Source organism: Talpa occidentalis, unplaced genomic scaffold, assembly GCF_014898055.3.
Source record: "Talpa occidentalis isolate TD23 unplaced genomic scaffold, MPIMG_talOcc4v2.1 talOcc4.2, whole genome shotgun sequence".
Lineage (NCBI taxonomy): Eukaryota > Metazoa > Chordata > Mammalia > Eulipotyphla > Talpidae > Talpa > Talpa occidentalis.
Window position 1 is genome coordinate 140,091,892 of NW_023602073.1, and position 25,406 is coordinate 140,117,297.

At 36.8% G+C, this 25,406-nt stretch overlaps 1 protein-coding gene across 1 annotated transcript; it reads right to left on the minus strand.

The window, feature by feature from the left end:
• Positions 1-19,504: 19,504 nt before the first annotated feature.
• Positions 19,505-23,510, minus strand: LOC119253475 (utrophin-like). The gene is made up of 3 exons (XM_037521005.2): positions 23,371-23,510; positions 21,247-21,452; positions 19,505-19,694 (listed from the first exon to the last, which is right to left on the minus strand). The coding sequence occupies exons 2-3, from the start codon at positions 21,379-21,381 to the stop codon at positions 19,536-19,538; spliced, it is 294 nt and encodes a 97-aa protein (XP_037376902.1). The 5' UTR covers positions 21,382-21,452; positions 23,371-23,510; the 3' UTR covers positions 19,505-19,535.
• Positions 23,511-25,406: the final 1,896 nt, after the last annotated feature.

Consider the following 25,406-nt stretch of genomic DNA (forward strand, 5'->3'; position numbering starts at 1 on the left):
TAAGGAGACATCCCAAGATAAAATGTATTGCAAGACATGATTAAACTCTAAGACAGGCCTGTGCTGTGCTGTCAGACATCCTCGAGGTTCATTTCAAGTCTCCTTTGCTCACTGTCCACAAACTGTCACCTACTGAGATGCGCAGCCCAGATATCTGTGAAATCTATCACCATTACATAAATTAATTATCCATGAGCATTGACATCAACTTATCATTGGGTAAGTTTCAAAAAATAATATATCCTAGCTTTTATCCCCATTATAAGACTAAAATTGAGCTGATAGCTAAATATTTTATCAATTAACTTTTCTGGTGGACTCATGAGATTCAAGAGGATGAGACAAAGGACAGGTTTAACTTCAATACTTGTCTGATCACTCCCATTAGCAAGTCATAACTGCATAAGGCAAAGAATAATAAAAGGTAATACAAGTAAACAGATTTTTTGTTAAATAAATCTTAAGAAATTAAGCAGAAGACACTCAATAGCCTTCATGCTTGGGAACAAGTTATAACTCTTAAATTTTTTTAAAATAACTTTTTAGTGAAAACAATTTTGAATTTAAAGGTATATATGTAAAAATAAGAATAGTTTCAGAAAATTTCTCTATCCTTTATCTAGACCCACATAATTACAAAATTCTCCTTTGGATATTTCAAAGGGAAAAAATTCCAAAGATCAAAAAGGTGATCAGGCGGAACATCATAATGAAATGAAGCTCGGAGGGGTGGAGTTGGGGGGCGGGCAATAGGATTTGAAATTACTTAGAATGTGCCCACAGAGCACTGTGTAGGCAACAATATGGAATAGAGATGCTTAGAGAACCTTATGAGTGACTGAGAGAGGAGAAGACATGCATCAAATGTCAGTGGACCACATGCTCATGAGTGCATCAGAACCATCCAAATGTGTGAGAATGACATGGGCAAAGGAAGTACTCAAAATGGAAACTATGGCAGACAAGGAGATTTCGCCAATGAAAAAGGTGGTCAACCAAATTCTAAGTCAGTAGGCCCATGGCTAGCAAGAATAGATTACTTACAAGCACACACACACTCTCTCTCTCTCTCTCTCTCTCTCTCTCTCTCTCTCTCTCTCTCTCTCAAGGTCCCTGAGGCAGTTGTTCTTGGGGCCCGAAAGAAAAGATTCAGACAGGCTTCATAAGATTCCTCATATATTTTCTAAAGAAAAATTTTGTATTATTTCATTTTGTGTAAAAGAAAAATTAACTCAGATTGCATATCAATCACAGTGATCAAGCTAAAGCTACAAAAATTATACCTTCAACCTTAATGCTTAGTTGTAAACTACGCTATAAAAGCTTTGTGCTTTTAAACTAAGTATTTATAATAAATAGGAAAGAAACAACCTCATACCAAGAGGAAACATCTCTACAATAGTGTTTAAAATGACAGAAAACAGAGTAGCGATGAGCCTGTAAGTCTAAATAAACACTTTTTCTGCCTTAAAACAAGGTGTTTTCCTTCTATTAAGTAAAAAGTATTTTACAGATCTCATTTCCAGAAACCAATTATTCACAGAGGAGCGTGGATATTTCAGATACAGAAAAGCTGACAACTTCCCCTTTTAATGGTAATAAATTTGCATGTAGATAGATCAAAAGAGCACAACTCAATAAAAACACTAATGTGATTTTGGGCACTTGCCTGCATCTGCTGGGTGAGCTCCCTGGCCAGGGGGGAGTCCTGGAGCGCATCCTCCCGCTGAGAGGCATCCGCCAGCACATTAACCGTGGCTTCAGCTTCTTGTATCCACTTTAGGAAGTTCTCCAGGTCCCTGCGGGAGGCCTGTACCGTCCTCAGCTCAGCCTCCAGGGCACTCTGTCTGTCAGCAGTGCTGCAAAAACAGCATAACAGGCATGAACATCCCTCACAGTGTGACAGTCCACATCACACACGCCCTGCAGATACAATTAACAGCCAGCCCCAAAGGAACCCTTCGCTATTCAAGCACAGAACACGACTGAAGCTTTATTTATATGTGCATCTTGAAGGATCTTCAGTGGAGGAGTCATGAATTGTGAGAAGAGGGACAGGAAGAGACACATGGATATGAACAAAATCATATCCACACCCTAAAGAATACAACTTGTATATAACTGTATACAACTTGTATACAATTACCAGGTATCCTTTATATGTTATTTCAGTAACTTAGTGTAATGACTGACACTCAAAACACAATGGCATTAAATACTTGTACAAGGACTGAATGAATTAGAAGAAAGATTATGAAAAATAATCAGACAGGCCTACTTTACATATTTTTAAGCAATTGAGATTGATACATATTGTTTTTCTGCTAATTTAATATGTGGAAAACATTGCATAATCAAGTTTACATAAATCCTTCATTAAATCTACACCAAAATTAAAAGGCTATCCTGAAGATGCAGGATTTAAGAGATACAACAAGCTATAAATTACAATTTTAAAACAATGCACCTCAAAACTTCATAATAAGAAAACAAACTTATTTTAAAACATGGGTACCAACAATTTCACTCCTGGGTGCCAAAAATTTCACTATTTAAACCCTAGAGAACTGAAAATATATGCTTACACAAAGATGTTATTTGTTTATAGCATCATTGGTTATAATAGTCAGAAAAGTAGAATCAACACATATGTTCATCAACTGAGAGAATAACTGATAAACAAAATGTAGTACACCCGCACATGAAATATTATTTAGTTGTTAAAAAGGAATGAAGAATAGATTCATGCTACAGCATGATGAAACCTGGAAACATTTCACCAAGTGAAAGAAGCCAGTCCCAAAAGAATACATTATGTGATTCCATTTATAAGAAATACCCAAAAGAAGTCAATCCATAGAGAAAGTAGATTAGGTGTTGCTTAGGCTCGAAGACTGGACTAGAAGGTGACCGGAGACTAACTGCTAATGGATCCCAGGTATCTTTTGGGGACTGAGTGATAAAATATTCTGAAAATAGGAGTATGGTAAGAGTTGCACAGCATGGTAAATAAACTAAAAATCACAAAGTTGTACACTTCAAAAGAATAATTTTTATAATGTATGAACTTTATCACAATTTTTAAATTCAGCATGTATAACAGTATCTCATTTATATATTTTTTCTGCCCATCCACTCTCCTACTGTTTACCATCCAGCCTCCTTTCTTTCTACCTGTATATATAGATAGAAGGTGAAATAGCTGGAATGTTAATATTAAAAGAGTTATTTCTGGACACTAGGATTTAAGGTGGTTTATTTTCCTATCTGCATTTTCCTGCATGTTTTTAAATTTACAACAAATATTTTATACACTAATAAGCATATTCTCAAAAATGGGTAAAAGATTTAAATACACATCATAGAAAATAGATGGATGGCAAGTAAGCACGTGTAAAGATGCTCAGTATCATTAATCATCAGAGAAATGTAAATTCAAGCCACACTGCTATGTCAATACAAATAAGAATGACTGTGAAAATGACTATACCAAGTGCTGATAAGACTGTAGAGTAACTGCAACTCCCATACATTGCAAGTAAGAGTGCAAAACAGTACAGCCATTTTGAAAAACAGTTTGGTCATTTTTTTATAAAGGTAACCATGAACTTAATATAAAATTGTGCAATCATAATTCTAAGTATTTAACCACAAGAACTGAAAACATAGGTCCATGCAAAATCCACAGGCAAATGTCTAAAACAGCTTCATGTATAATAGCCAGATAAAGCATGGTAAATGCACATAATGGAATACCATTTAGCAACAAAAATAAATTACTGATTCATGCAACAACATAGAAGAAATCTCAAATGCATTCTACTACGTGAGAGAAAACACAAAAGCTATATATTACAATTCCATTTATGACATTCTGTTATGTCATCAACCTCATCTCAGTATTTGCTTACTAAAAACCCTCTAACAGTGTTTGACTGCTTATCAGATTGCTTGCCTGCAACTCAAAGTCCTCCACAATCTACCATTAATTTTCTTTTCCAGTTTTATCCCCAAATTTTCTCCAATACCCTACTCAAGCTAAAGTGGTATGCTCCTTTTTTCTATAATATTGTTAGTACCATGTCCACTTAAAAATTTTATAAACCCTTAAATGTTTTTACCATCTTCTCCACTACTTAAAATCTTACCCGTCTTGAAGGGTTAAGGACTACCTTCTATAGTATATCCCAGTCCAATTAGCTTCTCTGACTTCAAGTCATGAAAGGCCAGTACTTTTCTTACACAGAAATTAATCAGATGCATCCTGGAAAAGTCTTTGGGTTGTGATCTTATCATTAAGATTTCTTGTCTGTCCACCTATTCTTTAAACCCACTACACGCAGAAGTGGTCTTTTATGTCTCTATGTTATTATTACACTATAGTAAGCATTTGTAGAATAATGGTGTTCTATTTATAATAGATTTTTATAATCATCTCCCAAACACTGTTTTTCCAGAAGCTACTGAGAGACGTCTTACACATAACTCAGTTTGTAAGCTAAGAAAGAAGCAGCTATGAGAAGCACAACAACAAGTGAACCAACACAGGGAGAAGCAAACAGGCTCTCATACTAATGGTGAAAGGAAATCTAATTAAAGAGGCTTATGGATCCAAATCATCATCCCCATTCCAACTGCCATGTTTTCTGGTCTTAACAAAACTAATAAAGGACACAATCTGATAAAACAAGCAAATAACCCAAGAGAGGATCAAAACAAAAACATGATATCCCAGAAATTAAGAGACAAGCACAGAAAAATACCCAGGATGAAAGCTATGCTGAATACCTGGAAAGCGTATCTCAAAATAGATGTATCCATGAAAATATATTAGAAGTGATAAACTCGGGCCTCCCCTGGTGGCGCAGCGGTTGAGCACTGGGCTGCGAAGCTGCCTGCAGCCTCTGCGGCGCCGGTTCGATCCCTGGCCGCGGGCGAGGGTCCCACATGGCACGTCAGACCTCTCCTGCCGCGCCCACTGCTCCCCTCAGCAGTGTATTTCGTCACTCTGCCTGTTCTGTTCCCCGCTCTGGTGAATTCTCTCACCCTCCTGTGCTTCTGACTGTACCCAGTGCTTGTATAAATAAATAAATAAATAAAGCTTTAAAAAAAAAAAAAAAGTGATAAACTGCTTAAAGTGATTGAATGTATAGGAAATTATATTGTCAGGTCATTGGAAAAGGCAGGATGAATGACTAATAGGTGCAAAGAAACCTAAGCCTATTAAAACAAGACAATTATTAATTTCAGGTAAAACAAAATTACAGTAAACTCAGAGCTTAGCTCTCAATGATGTTTAGAGTGACATAATAATGGCAACACTGAATATCTGCATATCTAAAAATGCAATGATCACATGTTACAGTCACTGTGGAAAATAGCATGGCAATCCTAAATAATTAAATTATATTATCATGATCCAGCAATTTCACTTCTGGGGTATACAAAAGAACTGAAAGCAGGGTCTCAAAGAGATCTCTGTACACCCAAGTTCAAGCAGTATTATTCACAATAGCTGAAATTGGGAGGCAACAGAAGTGCCCATTTACAGATGAACATATTAAAAAATGCACATGTACATACAGTGGAATATTACACAGCCTTGAAGAGGAAAGGAATTCTGAAATGAGCCAGTAACAAAAAGACACTGTATGATTCCATTTATATGAGGACTTAGAGTAGACAGAATCATAAAGACAGAAACTGGGCCTCCCCTGCTGGCACAGTGGTTGAGCGCTAAGCTGTGAAGCTGCCCGCAGACTCTGCAGCACCGGTTCGATCCCCGGCCACTGGCGAGGGTCCCATGGTGCACAGACCTCTCCTGCCGCCCGCTGCTCCCCTCAGCAGTGTACTTCATCAGTCTGTCTGTTCTATTCCCTGCTCTGGCTCTGGTGATTTCTCTCACCTTCCCGCGCTTCTGACAGTACCCTGTGCTTGTATAAATAAATAAATAAATAAATAAATAAATAAATAAATAAATAAATAAATAAATAAATAAGACAGAAACTATAATGATGGATGCCAGGAGTTGGTAGTGGGGGAGGACACTTTAATGGACAGAGTTGCAGTTCTGCAAGATGAAGAATTATTGGGATGGGTGGTAGCAAGCGTTGCACAACAATGCACATCTTTTAATACCAATGAACATTCAAAAATGGTTATTATAGTAAATTCTATATTATGTGCATTTTACTACCAAAAAAAGTGGAAAAAATGGGAGATTAGGAAGGGAAGAAAACAGTGGCATAAGAAAACTACATCTTATATAATTTACCAGAACAGGATTAGAATAGATGATGTCTAATACTGATTAACTGAATATTTCCATGTTATTTAAAATATGGAAATGTATAAATAGCATAAAAAGCTGTAAGAAAAGCAAGTAGTGTCCCCTATGGCAGGGGACTGTGGCCAGTAGTGAGAGAAACACTATGTTTTGCTATAAACCTGTCAGTACTTTACTTTTTTGATATTCATATGCATATATTTCTTTAGTTTTTAAAAATTAGAAGTTACCCAGCAGAATTTGGGTGATTGCTGGTGGTTTTATCTCTCACCTTACCCTGCCCATGTTTTCAATTTTTGAAATAGCAACAGAAAAATATTAAGAATAACCAACCAATATCAATAATTACCAACCAATATTAAGACTGTGCCAAAATGACACTAGAAAGCAAAAACTTAAAAGGAGCAACATAAGCAGTTAATTATCTATGTTAAGAACACTCATAAATTTAGCCATTATGAAATCTAATAGTCAAAATCTAACATTTTAGATAATCAGCATTCATTGTTTTTAAGAATATTCATATGTACATAATAGGTTATGTGGCAAACAGCTAATGCAGCTCAGCTCTTAACTCTGCAGAATGCCCAAAGTAGAGAAAAGGATGCCAATATCTAAGAACCCCAGGGGTGAAGTCAGAGGATTCCCTACCCAACAAACATAAAGGTCCAGGTTAGCAAAGGAAGGGGAAACCCAGCGCAACGTTGCCAAGGAGAAGTGAACCAAGGGGATGGAGAACACCTGGCTTTTGACAGCATTCCATGGGGTCAGCGGCACCAGCAGCAGCACACTTCAATGACAGAGGAACAGTCTGAACCCAGAAAAAATACCCTTTATTATAAAACTAACAAATTATATACTGGTCATCATTAGGAAAGGATATTCTTCTTTATAAATAGTCACTTTATAAGAAATTGCCACAAAACATTTTTTAGATGATGCTAAGAGATGTTTACCACATTGTTTAGGAAAGCAGATGCGTGCAGCTTTAGATGAAGGCTGGCGAGGATCACCACTGCCTTTGGCATCTGCCCATCTCCTCAGCCTCATTGCCATCATTTCTAAACTCTGCTTGGCACACAAGGCTCCCCATGGTCTGAGTCTTGTTTATATCCCATGAATCATCTCACCACTCCAAGTTAATGCTTTATTTACCCACAAGAATGAAACAATTTGTAATCTTCAAAATGATCAATGTTTCTGTTCCATCCAGCGTTTTGCTTTGTATTTCTTGTACTCAAAATATCCTCTAAGGACATCTACCTTCACTAACTTTCCCCTTTCTACCTGGCTAATTTGTACTTACCCTCCAGAACTTAATGCACACACTGTCCAAACCAATGGTACCTCATCCCAAAGCATTCCATGATTTCCCTTACGATGCCTATTAGCATGCCATTGGTGCTTTAAAAATCAGCACCAACTTAATGGTATAAAGCAACACAACTGATCATCTCACAGCTCTGCAGGTTACCTTCTGACAGTTCTCACTGGACTAAAGTCAACATGTCTGCAGGGCTGCATTCCTTTCTGGAGCCTGCAGGGGTGAAGGCTGCATTCCTTTCTGGAGCCTGCAGGGGTGAAGGCTGCATTCCTTTCTGGAGCCTGCAGGGGTGAAGGCTGCATTCCTTTCTGGAGCCTGCAGGGGTGAATCCCTTTCCTCCACTTTCTGAGCTTCTCAAGGTTATTCACATTCCTCTGCTGTGGTCCCTTTATCTTCAAAGCCGGCAATACTGGGTTGGTCCTCATGTCACATCTCTCTGACCTACTCTTCTGCCTCTCTCCTTTGCTTTTTTAAGGACTTATGTGATGGAACTGAATCCACTTAGATAACCCATGAGAGTCTCCCTATCTTTGGGGCCTAGCTCATTGCATCTCCAATCCTGTCGAAAGAGGCTGTTTTCTGATTCGAAAGCTTTAGCTTGCAAATCATCAGTGCACTTGATACTCCCAGAGTCCACACACAGCAATTCAGCAAGTGCTTTTGAATAAACAAATACAAAAAATAGGAACAACATCTCCCTTCAGCAATATTTTAAGGAGAAAGTAAGTCATATATCAAGATATAGCAAATACTCAATATACATTTTTCCTAATCCTGGTTATGAATTTGTTTAAATTCTGGGAAACTAATTTTAATTATAGCATATAAATGTGCAGTTTAATAATGTGTACTGGGGAACTCTTTTAACTCACATATATTTGGTGTCCTGTTATTTTTGTCATTAGTAGAATCAACTACAATGAGAATAATGTCCATGCTGAAAATTAAATTCCATTTATAGAGGGAAACTTGTCTTCATAGCATGATAAGCATACATTTCAAAAGCATACAACCATAGTACATAATATTTTACTATATAAATTTATATATAATTTATAGTCTGATTTTTAAAATTATAATAATTAACAAGAATTCTTGAGAAAACATAGCTCCCAGACATCAATTCTCTGTATCGCCCATTTTACTCATTTTTAAAATTTAATTCCAAGGCTGCATTGTGGACTATACAAGAATAATTTAATCATTTTTCAAGGAATTTTATATAATTTATCATAGTATCTTAGGACCAGAAATAGTCACTAAAATTAAAGGCCCAGGAATACATATAGGCTAGCAAGTTACATTTAATGCCAGTTGTATACTTCTCGCAGACAAAAGAGACTTATTTCCACCACTTCTGTCATTTACTGTTGTATGACTTACGGTACATCACTTCAAATATGCAATCCATCTTTTAAATGAGAAACTTGGACTTGATGAATAAAGGGCCCATTTCAGGATCTCCAGGGGCCCTCGGAAAATTACATAACCTATCACAGAAATTATAAAATCTGCTAGATGAGCTCTTCTATTGTTACCCTGCTGTCTAATTCAGCTTCATTAAGAATTACTGCATGGAATTGAAATGTTACTGATGGGAATAGAAGAGTGGTATACACACAGCAAAAAGGCTGGGGAGCAGTAATGATCACCAAGATCCCGCCCAACACTGAACTTATACTAGTTTCTGATTCTCAGTGCAGAGTTTGCATCTATTCTTCTTGCTACATCTCAGAACAGTGGAAGTTCTGGAAAATGTGATGAGAGAATATAGGAAAAGGAACAGTATCCAGAAAAGATGATTTTAAGTTTAGGAAATTGTGGCAACTAGACAAAGGCAGAGAAGATTTTTTGTTAATCTTCTAAAATCTATAAATCAAAAAAAATTGATTGACTGAAAACTTAAAAGATACAACATTTGAAGTATAAAGGGTAGCTTTAGGACAAATAACATTTTCTAGTTCAAACAGAAGAAGGTACAGACTAAAAAAAATTCTTTCGTGCAAGAAATGGTACAGACTGAAAATATAAATAGTTTCTCACAAAAATTTAAGGATTCCATGGGTGACAGATTTATAAGTTTATATTAAAGGGAACTGGGATTTTTTAAATGTAAACTCTTAGCTTTAAAAGAGGTTGTGGTTATAAAAGCAACTATGATATGCTACAAAATAGCTTATAGTCATTTTGTAGCATAACAGCACATGGCCACCCACATAACTGACTTTTTTAAATGGTATTTAAAAGATGTTAAATATTACTTGATATTTTAAGCTACAAGATATACATTGTTTAGTCAAGTTTGCATGTATAGATAATTGGTCAAAAGAGTGTTTGAACACAAAGAGATATGCAATTTTTTTCAGGCTTTAATGGAAAAAATTATCTTAGGAAACCCACAGATAATGTGCTGCTAAATTTTGAAATAATTAAAATTGACCTTTGCAGTTACATGAAATTTAAATATGTTTATCTCTTGTAAGCAGAAAATAGTGGCATCAGTAGTTTGAGTGGCATAGGAAAACTGAAAATGAAACAACTCTTTAAGCTTTTCAATGGACACCTTCACAAGGTAATTTCGCTCTTTTGTAAATAAAATAACATCTTTCTGATAAAAAGTTCAGGGAAATGCAGTCTATTTAATGAAAAATTAGTCACTTCTGACATTCTCACAAACTAAGATCTTTTGGTGAAGAATACTTATAACACATAGATTGAACTATTCCCAACCTCTTAACAATTTGCTCCAAGGGAGTTATAGACACTCCCTTGGCTGCTAATGCCACACCATTAGCTCAGGAGAACGCCCAACCCATAAAATCTACCTACAACCTTGTAGAACCCAAATAATGGCTATCCCTGGGGCTGCCATTGCCAGTAAATATTCAAGACCACCGAGCTGTCTCCATAAGAGGATTTACCTCATCACACCCTACTGCCCTTTTAGCTAAGTTATTATCAAACATTTTGTTTTCATTAGCCAACCAACATGGGCTATACTACTCCCTGCCTTTTCAATCTGTCCCAATTCACCCACAAAACCATTCTCCCCTTAGACCATAACCCTGTACTGCAATCAGCAGATTCCTCAAAACAATCCCTATACCCTGTCTTAAGTGTAGTGGTTTCCTAGAGCAATCAATCCTTCTGCAAACTTTTGTTTTCCATACCACCATCCTTTATATACCCTGTCCCTTCCTCCCTGACCCTTCCTTCTAAATCTGAATCCTCACTATGTTTATTGGTGTCCTCTAGTATTTATAAGTATTTTGCTTTGAAACATTGTCGATTATGTAAGCATCCAAGATTGTCGTTGTCAGCCTGACTTCTTTGCTAGAAAAAAAAGTCTTTCCAGATTGCTGTAAATGGCTGCATTTCATCTTTCCTTATGGCTGAACAGGGCACCACACCGTGGATGGACCACAGCTTCTTGATCTAATTGTCCATGGATGGGCACTTAGGCTGTTTCCACCTACACCTCCACACTCCTACCTACACACTCTACCTACACACTCTTTCTACCTCCTACCTACACACTCTTTGTCTCTCTTCACAACAAACTTTTCTGAGATTCTTTCTACAAATTGTTTCTTCTTCATCACCTCATTATCTAGCTTCTACTCCCATCACTCCCTTAAAACTGTTCTTTTCAAAATCACCAGTAATCTCCAATCTATAGAATCCCATTTGTCATGTTTTTTCTGATTTCTCAGTAGGATATAAAATTCCCTCTTAGAAATACTCTCCTCTTGGGCCTCCCTGGTGGCACAAGGGGTTAGGCGCCACACTGTGAAGCAATCTGTAGCCTCTGCAGCACAAGTTTGATTCCTGGCCAGCCAGGGAGCAACCCACATGGTGCAGTAGACCTCCCCCTGTCTCGCCCGCTGCTCCCCTCCGCAATGTGTTCAGTCAGTCTGTCTGTTCTGTTCCCCACTCTGTCTCTAGTGAATCCTTTCACCCCATGCATCTCTGGCCTGTACCCTGGTTCTTGTATGCAAAAATAAATAAATCTTTAAAAGAAAAAGAGAAATACTCTCCTCTCTCCATTCTCTCTTTGAACTATTCTCTTCTCACCACTTTGAACACCACAAATCTCAGGTTTCTTTCTACTTCTTCGGTAGGTGTTTAGGGTTCCCTTTCTTCTCTCCTGTTTAGTTCTAAGAAATAAGCCAAGCATCTTTTCTTCTCTATCTTTACTCCTTCGCTAGTGATCCACACAGTTAACCTCCAATGTAAATGCTGAGAACTCCCAAATCCACATCTGAGAACACCCGAGTTCCAGATTCAGATATTCAATTGCTCACATGACCTATAACCAGGAGGCAAAACATCACCTTCAGTGAACATGTCAAGATACAATTCTTGATTTTTCTGTCCCCAACACTCCTACAACCTGCCCCAGGGAATGGTGCCACCACACATCAGTTTACATAGATTGCTTCCAATCCCTCACACCACATATGTAATCTAGCAAAACATATTTTCTGTTCTCAGAATATATCTCAGAATCATCATCTTTCCACAACTGTTGTCACATAACCCAGGAAGCCCACCATTGCTCACCTAGACCACATCATTTACTTCAACATCCCTTCCCAATTATTCTCTTATATCCCTATAGTATTAGATAATGCCACTCCCTCTGCTTAACAATTCTAGTAGCTTTTCATTTTACTTAGAATATCTAAACTCTTTCCTGTGTCTTACATGACCTGGCTTCTGACTCCTCCTTCACCATATCTCAGACCTGTACCAATTATTTATACTATTTTAATCACATTCTATCCTCCTTCCTGCTTCATGACTTGTACATATGCTGTTCACTGTGGGAGTCTTTTTTTAAAAAAAAGATTTATTTATGCATACAAGAACTGGGGTACAGGCCAGAGCTATAGGGGATAAGAGGATTCACCAGAGACAGAGTGGGGAACAGAACAGGCACACTGGCTGAAATACACTGCTGAGAGGAGCAGCAGGCAAGGAGAGGTCTGCTGTGCCATGTGGGTAGCTCCATGGCTGGGGATCAAACTTGTGCTACAGAGGCAGCAGATAGCTTCACAGATTGCATCTTAACCCTTGTGCCACCAGGGAGGCCCTACTCTGGAAGTCTTTTCAGATGGTTCCTCGTAAGCTGAATCAGCTCAAATATCATTTCTTAACTTATGCTTTTTAAATTTATCCACGCTAAGTAAGATCCTCTTCTGTGATTCACCTTCTGAATTTCCTTTTCCTCCAATACAGTCACCTATAATTACATGTCATTTTCTTATTTACTATAAGGTTCTGTCTAGGAAAAGTTACCTGGAGGTAGTAATAGGGCATGTTTATGGTGGATCTTCAGGGCTGATTACAGAGCTTGACAAAAAGAAAGCTAGGGCCTCCCCAGTGGCACAGAGGGTTGAGCGCAGCGCTATGAAGCTGTCTGCAGTCTCTGCAGCACGGGACCAATTCCCGGCCAGCCAAGGAGAAACCCACATGGTGCGGCAGACTTCTCCTGTCTCACCCACTGCTCCCCTCAGCAGTGTTTTAGGTCTATCTGCCTGTTCCGCTCCCCGCTCTGTCTCTGGTGAATTCTCTCACCCTCCCGCACCTCTGACCTGTAACCCAGTTCTTGTATAAATAAATAAATCTTAAAAATAATAAAAAAAATTCCTAAAAAAAAGGAAGCTAAACATGTACTTAATTAATTAACTCACAAGAAAAAGAAGAAATGAAAGCAAAATCAAAGGCTAAGGGCCTTGAGTTTGTTGATATGGAATTATAAATACTGAGAAAATATTTACATGCTTGAGTTTAATATTTACAAAATGGAAACAGTAACATTCTTAGGCATTTACCACAAATATATTGTTGGTAATTTTTTTAAAGGCAATAAAATAATACCTGAGATATTAAAACAATATAACAGAAGAGGAAAATAGTCTATTTTTTACACATTTCTTCTTTGCCAGCTTCCTTCCCAGCTCAGAAGAGAAAACTAAAAATTAAATGCAAACAATGAAAACAAAAGAAACAGGTTGAAAAATAAAGGTGACCTTCAGGGAAAGAAGTAAGCTTTTGAGAGGATAAATCAAGTTGACTGACCCAAATCTCTGAACCTCGCACTGGTGTGTAGACTGGAGGATAAAGCTGCCAGGACTTCTCACCTGTCTCATTGATTTGGGAGTGACAGCTGCTACAATATCCATTTGTACAGCACAAAGCTTGATCTGGTTGATGTCAAGCCAGACAGCACAGTCCCAATATGAGTATTCTATATTGATCATTCTTAAAAGGAACTGACGAAGCTTAACAATGGATAAATGCTGAATAAAAAATATTTTATTTTTAATAATCTATAGGGACATGGACTAACCACTACTGCAAAAATCATAACAGAAATGATGGAAATTTCAAAATATGCAATAACAAAATTGGGAAAGCAATTAAAAGTAAATTCAAATTTTTGGAAATTAATCTGTTTTCATAACAGTCAAGACCTTCTTTAGTATATACAATATTTATGTAATTTCTTGGGAACTATGCACATTCCACATATTCAGCTGAACATTATTAATGTTAATTAAAGTTAATTAGAAAGACAGTATCCTTTGAAAAGAAGAAAATAAAATTCTTTCACTAGATAGTCTGTATATATGCCCTCACATGAAATAAGTCTATCTTTTTTCAATACAACACCCTACATCTCTAGAATGGTTAGGCTTCTGCTTAGGCAGAAAACACTTAAATGCAATATAAATTTAGCAATGTGGTGATTTTACTAACTGCTATGACCTGTAGGTGTGTGCCCCCACCCAAATTCCTATGTTGAAACCCTAATGTCCAATATGAAAGTATGAGGAGGTTGGCCTTTGGGAGGTGATCAGGTCCTGAGGATGGGGTTCTCATGAATGAGGTCAACATCCTTATAGAAGAGGTCCCAGAGAGCTCTCTCACCCCTTCCATTATGTGAGGATACATAGAGAAGTCTGTAACCCAGAACCCAGAACAGGGCGCTTACTCCACCATGATGGAGCCCTGATCTAGGACTCCCAGCCTCCTGAACTGGGGAAATACATTTCTGTTGCTTAAAGCTACCCAGTCTGTGTATTTTGTTAGAGAAGCCCAATGGATACTAACTTAGAAATTAATATATGTTTTTTAAAGATTTATTTATTTATGCATACAAGGGCTGGGATACAGGCCAGACCTCTGGGGTCTGGGGTGGTGGTGAGAGGATCCACCAGAGACACCAGGGAGCAGAACAGGCAGACTGACTAAAATACACTGTGGAGGGGAGTAGCAAGCAAGAAAGGAGAGGTCTGCTGTGCCATGTGGGTATCTCCCTCACTGGCTGGGGATTTAACTCGTGCTGCAGAGGCTGCAGATAGCTTCAGAGTGCTATGCTTAACCTCTTGCACCACTAGGGAGGCCCAGGAATTTGTATTTTCTAAGATGATTCATCTGGTAAAAAAAACATGTAGGAGAGTTCTATTGCATTCAGTGTACTGATAATCAATTATCTTACCAGTGTAAGTAGAGACTATTCAAAATGACTTTGATAACAACCAAATCTTCCACTAATTGAACCATAGGCAGTACTGTGAAACAGTCTGAAAAGCAATGGATTTTTGAGGAGAACAGTATATGAGCAGATGATGATGACTGGAGTAACATTTTGTTTGACACATATCATGTACAAGGAACTTGCATATCACAGCAAAACTATACATTAGATATGGTCTCTAATTTAGAGTCAAGAAAGTTGAGACTTAGTGAGTTGAAATAACTTGTTCAAGGTTCACACTGTTAACAGCAGATAAAAGATTTTTATCAAGGATGATCAGAAGCCATAGCCAGTGAGTTTTCTCTTTTAACATGACACAGGCAAGCTATGGCTTCTGGGAGATAAGGGCAAAGAGAAAAATATATAGTAATTAGTGATTCTGGATATGCTTTACAGATATTCTTTATAGAATAAAGTCATTGTCTCATTACCTTTCAAATATTTTAGCACAAGCAACTATGTGTGCATTTGTATGTATATGTACACAAATATACATACACACATATACATACACATACACAAACACACACACAAAGGACTAAAAGAACGTTTCAGAACCAAATCAAGCATCTTAAATCTCACTACAATCCAAAAGTTACTATAAGTACATGCCAACTATCACTACTCAATTTATAGTTAAAAAAAGCTTGTTAATTGTCATGAAGAGATATAAGGAACAAAATTCCCAGGCAGAGTTCTGGGTAAGATATGTCAGTTAGTTTAAAATGTATATAAAGACTTGTTGCTTACGGAATCCAAAATAGCAGAAGCCAGGTAAGAACTTTTTTACATTAGATCTATTGTTATAAAGGCATCTATGACATACCACCCCCAAATAGGGTCTGGGTGACGAGCAAAAAACACATTAATATTTTGCAATTAGAAATAAGACCATTCTCAGTAAGTGGGGTAAAGCAAAGACTAGTCAATAGCCTCATGTCAATTCAAAGCTTTCGGTTTATCAAAGTGTACTGAATTCTGGCAGCATAGATAAACGGACTGTGGATGAAAAGCCAACTTAGTTAGGCCAAATGTAATTCATATGAAACATTTCCTTACAACTGATATTAAACAGGGCCTCCTTGGTGGCACAAGGGGTTAAGCAATGCACTGTGAGGCAATCCTCAGCTGCGGCAGCATGACTTCAATCCCTGGTCAGTCCGGGAGCAACCCACATATTGCAGCAGAACTCTCATGTCTCACCTGCTGCTCCCTTCAGCGAAGTATTTCTGTCTCTGATGAATCCTCTCACCCCCCCATCTCTGGCCTGTACCCAAGCTCTTGTATGTATAAATAATCTAAAAAAAAAAAAAAAACTGATATTAAACATATCACAAACTATGCCACAACCTCAGTGTTCTATGTGCAAATGCAATAACCACTCACCCCTGCAGAACTTGGCTGACAATGATGTAAACACAAAACAGTTGGGAGATAAGAGGAAAGGTGTGTGTGAGGCCTCCTAGCAGTTTGACGGCGGGCACAGTGCCTACGTCCTGCACTGACAACACTTAACAGCAGAGGCCCCCATATCTGTAATCAGTCTGGTTTCTAAATGCATCATAGGTAAGAAACAGTAAGTGGAGTCACAGACAGATCCCAGAGGCGTGTACACAGAGCTGCCACCAACATTAGCAGACAGTCTGCTAGCCACGATCCCATCTCTGTCTGAGCTGTGTGATCTTGGGTATTCCTTACATTCTTTGGCTTCAATTTATTCATAGACATCACATTGGTGAAAATTCTGCCTGTCTCCTACAGCTGTTGTGAGGATTAATTGAAATAATGTATGTGAAGAGTCTGACAACAAGAAGATACCCAATAAAACATACACACTAAAAAAGCACAAAACCTCAGAAGTATAGTAGTTAGAAAAAAATTACCAATTCTTCAGAATTCAAGAGTCTGGAGAGTATTATTATAATTTTGTAAAGAAAAATGTCATGTTAGCTATGCTATGTGACTTTGAACATGCCATTTTACATGCATGAGCCAGGCAGCACTGAATTAGAATTGGAAGTCTCAGCAGAAACAGTAAGTAGTTCTTTGTGACTGAGGGAAGTGGAAAAAATTCACTCTTTGTTATGTACAAAGCATAACTATAAAGTTCAGAAACAGATACATAACAAACCTACAGTATTAAAATTTCACAGAGGGCAGAGATCTGAAATGGCTTCTTAGGGGGTTAATTAAAAAAAAGACTGAGTAGGCCTTGTTTAGAAGAACTGTAAGGCTGCATATAGCTATTAATAAGCCTTTAATTTTATCTTCACAAAAATGATTGGCATTCAAAAAATGTTTAATGTATGGTCATAAACTATGTTTAAGGCAAGAAAAGATCTATATACTCTAGAAAGATTCCCAATTAGAACAAATCAAAAAATTTATAATTTTTGGATAAACATACAAAAACTATAAAAGTTGGAAATAAAAATTGTAATCATCATTATGCTTGAATAAAGAAAATCCTCTTAATACACAAATACTCCCACCATCACTCATGAAGCCATCACCCACAGTTTTGTTGTATTCTCCCTTGTTTATAGATAACTAAATCTTGTCTGAATATTAATATATTTACCAATTTCCCAAAAATTACAGGGAAAAAATGGCATAAGGAAATCTACTTGTAACTAGCATAAAATTGGAACATTGTAGTTGTCTCAGCTATGATAAATGAAAGATCATCTTGGCATGTAATTCATTTTTAATTGCCTCTTCCATCTAGCCTAACTTCTGCTGTCTTAAAATATTTACAAAGTAAAAGCAAAAAAAAAAAAATTGGAGGTGCTAAATAAACCAGGCCATACATTCTTAAGTGATCAATTTTTCTGGCATTGTTTACAACAAAAACAATGTCATAACTCTAATATGTAAAATTTTTGGAAACACATAATGTGTGCTTAAGGATGATCTCCATTTATGTTAAAGCTGTTTATTTAACTGAGATATAATTGATATCTAACATCGTATTAGTTTCAAGTATACTACATAATGATTTGACACTGGCATATACTGCAAAATGATTACCACATTAATTTTAGTAAATACTCATCACCCAATACAAAGTTACCATTTTTTTTCTTGTGATGGGAACTTTTAAGATGTACTCTCTTAGCAATTTTCAAACGTACAGTACAATATTGTTAGCTGTAGTTACCATGCTATATACTATCCCCCCAACACTTAATTATTTTAATAACTGGAAGTTTGTACAATAAAATTATTTTTAGTTCACCCTCCTCTCTGCCTTAATTTTGGATTTATTCCCATAGCCAAATAATCTCTTAGAACAGCTGTATTCAAATGCTAGAAAGACCAAGATTACATAGCTATATTGTGATTTAAATATTTGAGTTTTTGTAGTTGCTGCCCCTGCCCTGTTTCCTCCAGAATCCCAGGTATATATAGCAACACATTTAGGCTCATACACTGCCCTTATCATTCTCTTTGAGTTTTTCAAAAATGTCTACTTTATAGATTCTAACTAAAAATGGCGTCCTAAAAATGTATAAAATGTCAAAATGTTATTAAATATTAAGTCATACTTTATTACCAGTGATATATAACATAAAATGCTTGAATGTTATCCATTTTATTCACAAAATAAATGTGTTTTGATATCAAGTTAGATTTCAGGCAGTTGTAATGCATACAAATATATAAAGATGTGCGTGGAACCATAATTTCATTTAGACAGGTATTCCCAATACTATGTAAGTAAACACTTTTCTACTGATGATGAATATAAATATGCAATCTTAAAGAGATGCTAAGCACTGTTTATAGTTCCTCAAATCCTAAGTGCTCAAGTGACACAAAATTTCTTATAAGCACATATCTATTTTAGACTGTACCAAATATACTAGACAGAATAAGGAAAGAAAAGATAATAAATTAGTTGGTGACTAAATGACACACAGCACATTTCAGAGGTCTAGTGTGTGCATGCTCAACTAATGAGATTTGGCCAAACAGCACACTATTTTAATGACTATTAGGGACAATATTACCCTAAAGCGTCTGTACCTAACACAATACTCCTTCCATCAGCATGGGACCAAATATTGGAGGTAATACCAAGAGGCAGGAGAAAATCAGAATTCATATGATAATCATTGGCAAGGCTCAGATTTATTCAAAGAAAAACCACTGTAGAAATTCAGGTAGATAATGTATATATTCAATATATGTACAGATATATACATAGAGATATAGATATTGTGTGTGAGTATGAGTGTGTACAGTCTGTGCTGTGATACTAAGTACAACCTAAAAATGGGAAAAATAATGATAAATGAACTTCTAATTGTCACATATTTGGCATGTTTCCTGAAAAGGCCAAAGCAATCAAACTCTCATCTGCCAGGGCCTTCACATTACCTTTGTTTGAGACTGATCCATGATGTTTTCAGGTACTCAGTTGTTTCTTTCACATTTCTTGTGTCATCATTACTGTATTCTTCCAACAATTTCTGCAGGACATTATCGAACGCCATTATGATGCCATCACCAGGGCCCAGTTCTTGAAGCAATATCTAAGGTATAATTTCAAGTATAATTGTTAGACTTGCTCACTCAGTAATTAGTATGATCAAAACACTGGGCCATCCCAGTAGGCTGTAATATATTTTGGACACAGATATCAAAAGAAGAAAACAAAGAAGAAAATACTGGTAGGTAAGCTTAAAACAAAACAATCTAGAAGTGAAAAGGAAAATGTCTAAGAAAGTTATCAGGCACTTAACAGATGATATTAAAAGATTATTATCTTTTCCTCCTTGAGCTCCTCCGTTACCTAAAACCACTTGTGTTTTTCATCCTCTCTGCTATTCACCTGATCCTGCAGGAAATCCATCATAAAGGGATGAACTTAGAATTCCTCTACATGTTTAGAGAAATGGAAAAGGCACTAAGAAGGAAGTCTTCTGTCTCTCTCCCCTGGATCTCCGAGTGTCTACAATGTGAAGTGCTTGGAACCAAGCAAGGTTTACTGGGAATTCCTTGAATAACTAAACTTCTGCTAAGCGTATCCATAGATCTTGGTTCCTTGATGTGCTTACTCCATCTCTGAGAGCCCCTGGGTCAAGATACTCCCCAAGAAATCTAAATGACAAATGAGCGTTCCTATAATATTTTACATGGAATGAGTAGCATAAAAATCCACACTGAAATTTCAGAGAACCATAGTGTTGATTAGGAAAGATTATTCTGAATATGATGATTGAACATTTGGACCGCTTTTAATTGTATGCTCAAGTCTTATGTCCAGGACAATCAGCTTGGCTGATTACTACATTTGAGTCATTTAGTACAAACAGCCAGTAAATATAAGTGGGGTAAAAGATCCAGGAAACTGGGACTAGTGTCCTCGTGCCTTTTGGATGTTAACTGTGGAAAGTCTACTTGCTATCAGTTTTAGATTTGTTTCCCATATATTCATTATTATATTCTCCATAAATGTACACTCATCTTAAACTATCTAAAGGGAAAATAAATGGTACACTAAAATATAACCTAACAACCATAACTTCCAATTCAAGAATGACTTCTATGATTGTAGAAAGAATATAAAACAGCACCTTAAAAATACCTTAAGTGCTAAATATCATCCATTCTGATCCGTCATGAAATGGATCGCAAAAAAAGTATCTGCTGTGACGATACTGATAAAATGGTTTAGTTATAAAAGTATCAATAGAAATTAAGATTATTTGTGATTTAATGTCTTCACTACTCAAACAAAAGATTCAGGAAATCTCACAAATAAAAACAACCTTCAGGGTAGAGATGGAAACCAGCAAAAGGAGAGTTTCTGGAATAGTAAAATATTCTTTTTCTAGACACTTGTTCATGGGGGTGTTCCATTTGCAAAGAGTCAGTTCGTGTAAATCTAGGACACCTGCATATTTCTATTTATTACTCCTCCAGAAACTTTTCAAAAACTTCCCTGTCAAATTCTTTATACAAATTTCAATATGTACTCTTAAGAATTTGAAAAAACATCACATCATAAAAAAGTACTAAGCATTACATAACACACAAGTATAGCCAACACACTGATAGTGGCAAAAAATATCTGAGTCTTACCTGATTATCAGAAATCTGCTTGATAAGGGGGTCCCGCCGTGCTTGCTGAAGAATATAGAGCCGAGCCTCATATTTTCTTATCAGCTCTTCGGTCTCCTCCCTGTGGTCATCCCACTGTAGGCTGTCGATGGTCATGTCCTCCAGCTGCTGCTGCCTTAACTCGACTCCATGCTGAGTGCTGTCCCACTGGTTCTTGACCTTTTCCACTGGAGGAGGCATTGAAAAAATAATCCCAGAAAATCACTATTAGGAAATGGAAAAATACCTGATACCAAATGTGTCATAAATAAGTTTACAAATAGAAGAGAAAGGAGACAAGTTGCACATACATTTTAAAGGAATTTTAATACATGCCTGGTATATTATACAACTGATATATTTCTAAAACTATTACTGAAGAATGAAGTTTTGGATTAAACTCTATTTTAAATGTACTAATTCACAATAAAAATAGCTGATAAACCAAATTATAAATAAAATAAATTCCTATCTGGTTAGATGAAGGCAGAGTTTAACAGTGCTTGATACATATACATGCATACAAATTTAAGATGTAAATATAGTCACTTGTCATCCTCAAAAGAGATGCTCTAAGGTAATCTTGATTTTAAAATAAAACCAACCATTTAAATATGCTTTTCACGCTTGTTTTACTGCAAAATGAAATGCTTCTAAAAAAGTATTTTTGTATGCTCAAGTTCTAAAGAAACATTAAAAGTAGATTCAAGTTTTATGAATCTAAGTTACCCAGCAGCTCTTCAACATAAAAAAAAAAATCCATGCTGATTCTTTTCCTCCTTTTTTTCTTATTTTTTTCCCTTCATATGCTCTCTTTCTAGTATCTTTCTCCCCTCTCCTGTCTTCCCCTTCCTTCTTTCATTTTCTCTTTGTTAGCATCAAGTTAAGGAAAAATTTAAAGAAACAAACTTTTGATTGATCATCTTAGGGGGAGTGATCTTGAGGTACCAGAATAGAATCAAAATACCTTTTCATATGGGGAATAGTTGACTTTCTTCCCTTCCCTATGCGGGGTAATAAAACACCTCCCAGTTTATATACTGCCACAAATATTTATGAAGTATCTATTTACATCAGGTACTGTGAGCGCCTCAGGGCCAGAGAGTTGATTATTCACCATGTATGTAGAGGAGAGAATTGAAGTAACTGAGATCTACGAGGTATTTATTGGGGGAAAAGGCTGCCACAGTAACTGAAGGTAGAAAATGTTATAGTTCACGAGGACCAAAAGAGGATAGGGAAGACTTCACAGGGAGAGTGACATTTTAGTTGCTGAGTAGAATTTCACCTGGGGAGAAAAGACCAAGAGGAAAAAAAGTAACACAAATAAAATAAGGAGGCTAGGAAATGTCAGGACGTTTTAAAGAGTATATATAGTACAAAATAGCTACAGACAGGGCCCAGGGCTATACGGAGGGAAAAATGCAGTGGACTCTGATGGTCCCCAGATGACATTCCTGAGAACTGAGACTGTTTTGCGTGCTATACAGATTTTACAGATGCTCTAATGCCAGAGAGCAAATTTCTTATTATTGTTCTACATGTTTTTGTTCCCTTTGTTCTATTTTGCCTCTAAAGTAATTCCAAATTAGTGCTGGGCATATAAGTACATAGTAGTTGCTCAATAAATATTTTGAGAATGAATTTTGAGAAGATGAGTTGAGAGATGGGAAGATGTGGTTTTGTTCCCAGTCTGGAAAATGAGTTCCCTACCCTTGCCCTGTGCATCTTGCTATGCTCCTGTTTATATTTTCTTGCAGACTAAACCAGAAAACCAGACAAAACTGGCCGAAACCAAAACAGAGAGAAAAATAAGACAAGATATTTCTGTTGCTGCCAGGTCATAAGCTGCCAGCTCATGACCACTGTACAAAGCACATCTGCCAGCACTATAACCAGCTGTGTATAAATTGATGTCAATTAATACTTTAAGGAATTTCTAAAATAACTGTTATACAATGTTCACCAAAATAAAAATAAGAGCTACATTTATTAATAAATCACAGCATCACATAACACTAATTACTAGTTGAATAATCTTTGAGTGTATGTGTACTTGAGACAATTTTCAGGAAAACAGGATAACATATAATCTTTTAAACTCACATTTTTCTGTGATTGCTGTTCTCACATCTGAACTGGAAGCTTTATTTTTCAAATTCTGTGCCAATGTGAAAACATAATCAAGCTGAGGATGGCGCTGTTCTAAATCAGCTTTTGTGATCTGTTGAGAAGAAACGATTGCTAAGAACAGTTCAAAAGTGATATAAGAACTCTCATATCTATCAAATTGCTATCTTCCTCCTATAAGGAATAGTGTGACACTGATGATGCAGCAGAGAAAGCAGGATCTGGAGTTAAATGTTTCAAGTTCAAATCTCAGCTCTCCCACTTCTTACCCAGATTTCCAGTAAGGCAATTTATTTCTGTGTCCACAAAAGAAATAATAAACTACTTATGATTCATATATATCCAGTCTGAGGAAATTCAATTGATGAGCATCCCTTTGAAAACTGAAAAAAATGCTCTGAAAATATTAACAAGTATTGCTGTCAGTCATGCCTTGCATGTCTGCTATCAGGTGTGAATAGAAACTAGTGTCACCCACAGAAATGGAGGTGAGTTAAAAGAAAAATGCTAATTTGAAAAATTGCAAATTAAATAACCATAGACATGAAAAGCTATAGCTTTAAAAAGTTACTGTTTTTCAGTACTGATAAATATGGCAGAAAAGTTGACAATATCAGGAAGAGAATGTTTTAAGTATAGAACTATATTTAGCCCTAAAGATTTGAAAACTCAATTTACAGCCAGTACAAATAATTGGCAAAGATTCTCTATCAGCTCTTCCTCTTTATGAATTCAGTCATTTTGCAGGTTTGAATTACTCCCATAGCATCAAATATTATTTCTAAATGGATTATTCACAATTACTAATCCTGAATCCCAGAGAGATATGTCAATGAATGCTGATCATTTCCTTCTAAATGGCCTAAGATCCTCTCGACACAATATATCTGAAATGAAATCAATCAAACCCTCATCCACATCCCTTTTTTTTTCTATTTCTTATTTCCAGTAATTGCAACAGCATCATCTTAGTCACTCAGAAAGAGCTTTTCCTTGTAAGTCTCCACTCCATCCTGCTCACTATTCTCAGTCTCTTACTAAAACTGAGCCTGATTATCATCAGTGTCCAGTCAAAATTTTAAAGAAAGAGTAGGAAAAATAGACGCTTGCCAAGGCTTCTAAACGAGAAGTTCAAATGGGCTTGCTGCCCTGCCACCCCTTCACAAAATGAAGGTGAACTGCCATAAAGCCTCTCACTTCCCACTATACCTCTTTATTGTGCAAATGTTAACTTGGTGTCCCTCATGTTCCCCAACCCCTGTCTGCACTCACTCCACTGCCTATACCAGGGACAGCGCTTTTTTGCCTCTGGATGGCTAAAGCTCACATTGTCCCCTCCAGCCTGGCTCTCCTAACAGGTCCCTGCAGCTGCCCTCTGGCTCCTGTGGTCCTGCCTTGGCACCGCCTGCCTGCATCAGTGCCACAGCCTCTGCCTGGGATGCCTGTAACCTGGGAACAAAAACAATACCTATCTCACGAGTTTTTCAAGAAGTGAATGAGATAACAGATGTAAAATACTTAGGAAAATACTTAATAAACACTTAATCAAAGTTAGTGATTGGACATTCCCAATTTCTATCGCGTGTATTATTTTCAGTAATCCTATAGAATACAAACAATGGGGAAGAGGGGATTGTGTGGGAGGGAAAACTTCACAAATTGAAGTTAGATGGTGTATATGTATAGTCATAAATTTAGAGTTAGGAACTTCTCTCTTCCAAGTCAGCATTTAGACAAAAAGCTCATTATAAAGTGTAAGTTGGAAAAAGTGAGTCGAGAAATCACCTGACATCATCAAAACTAGGTGTAATGGTAACACCAGTTACTTTGATTCTTATGTGCCCAGATTGAGATCAGTTTTACAATTTAAAAACACAGAGTCCATAGTTCCAGCTGGTGAACCTGATCTTCCCGAAACAGGACAAATGCCAAAAAAGCTTCACATTGTCCAAAAACATTGTGCATCTCCAAGTACGGAGCAAGCTCAGGAAGGCTGTTTGAGAGAGAGTGAA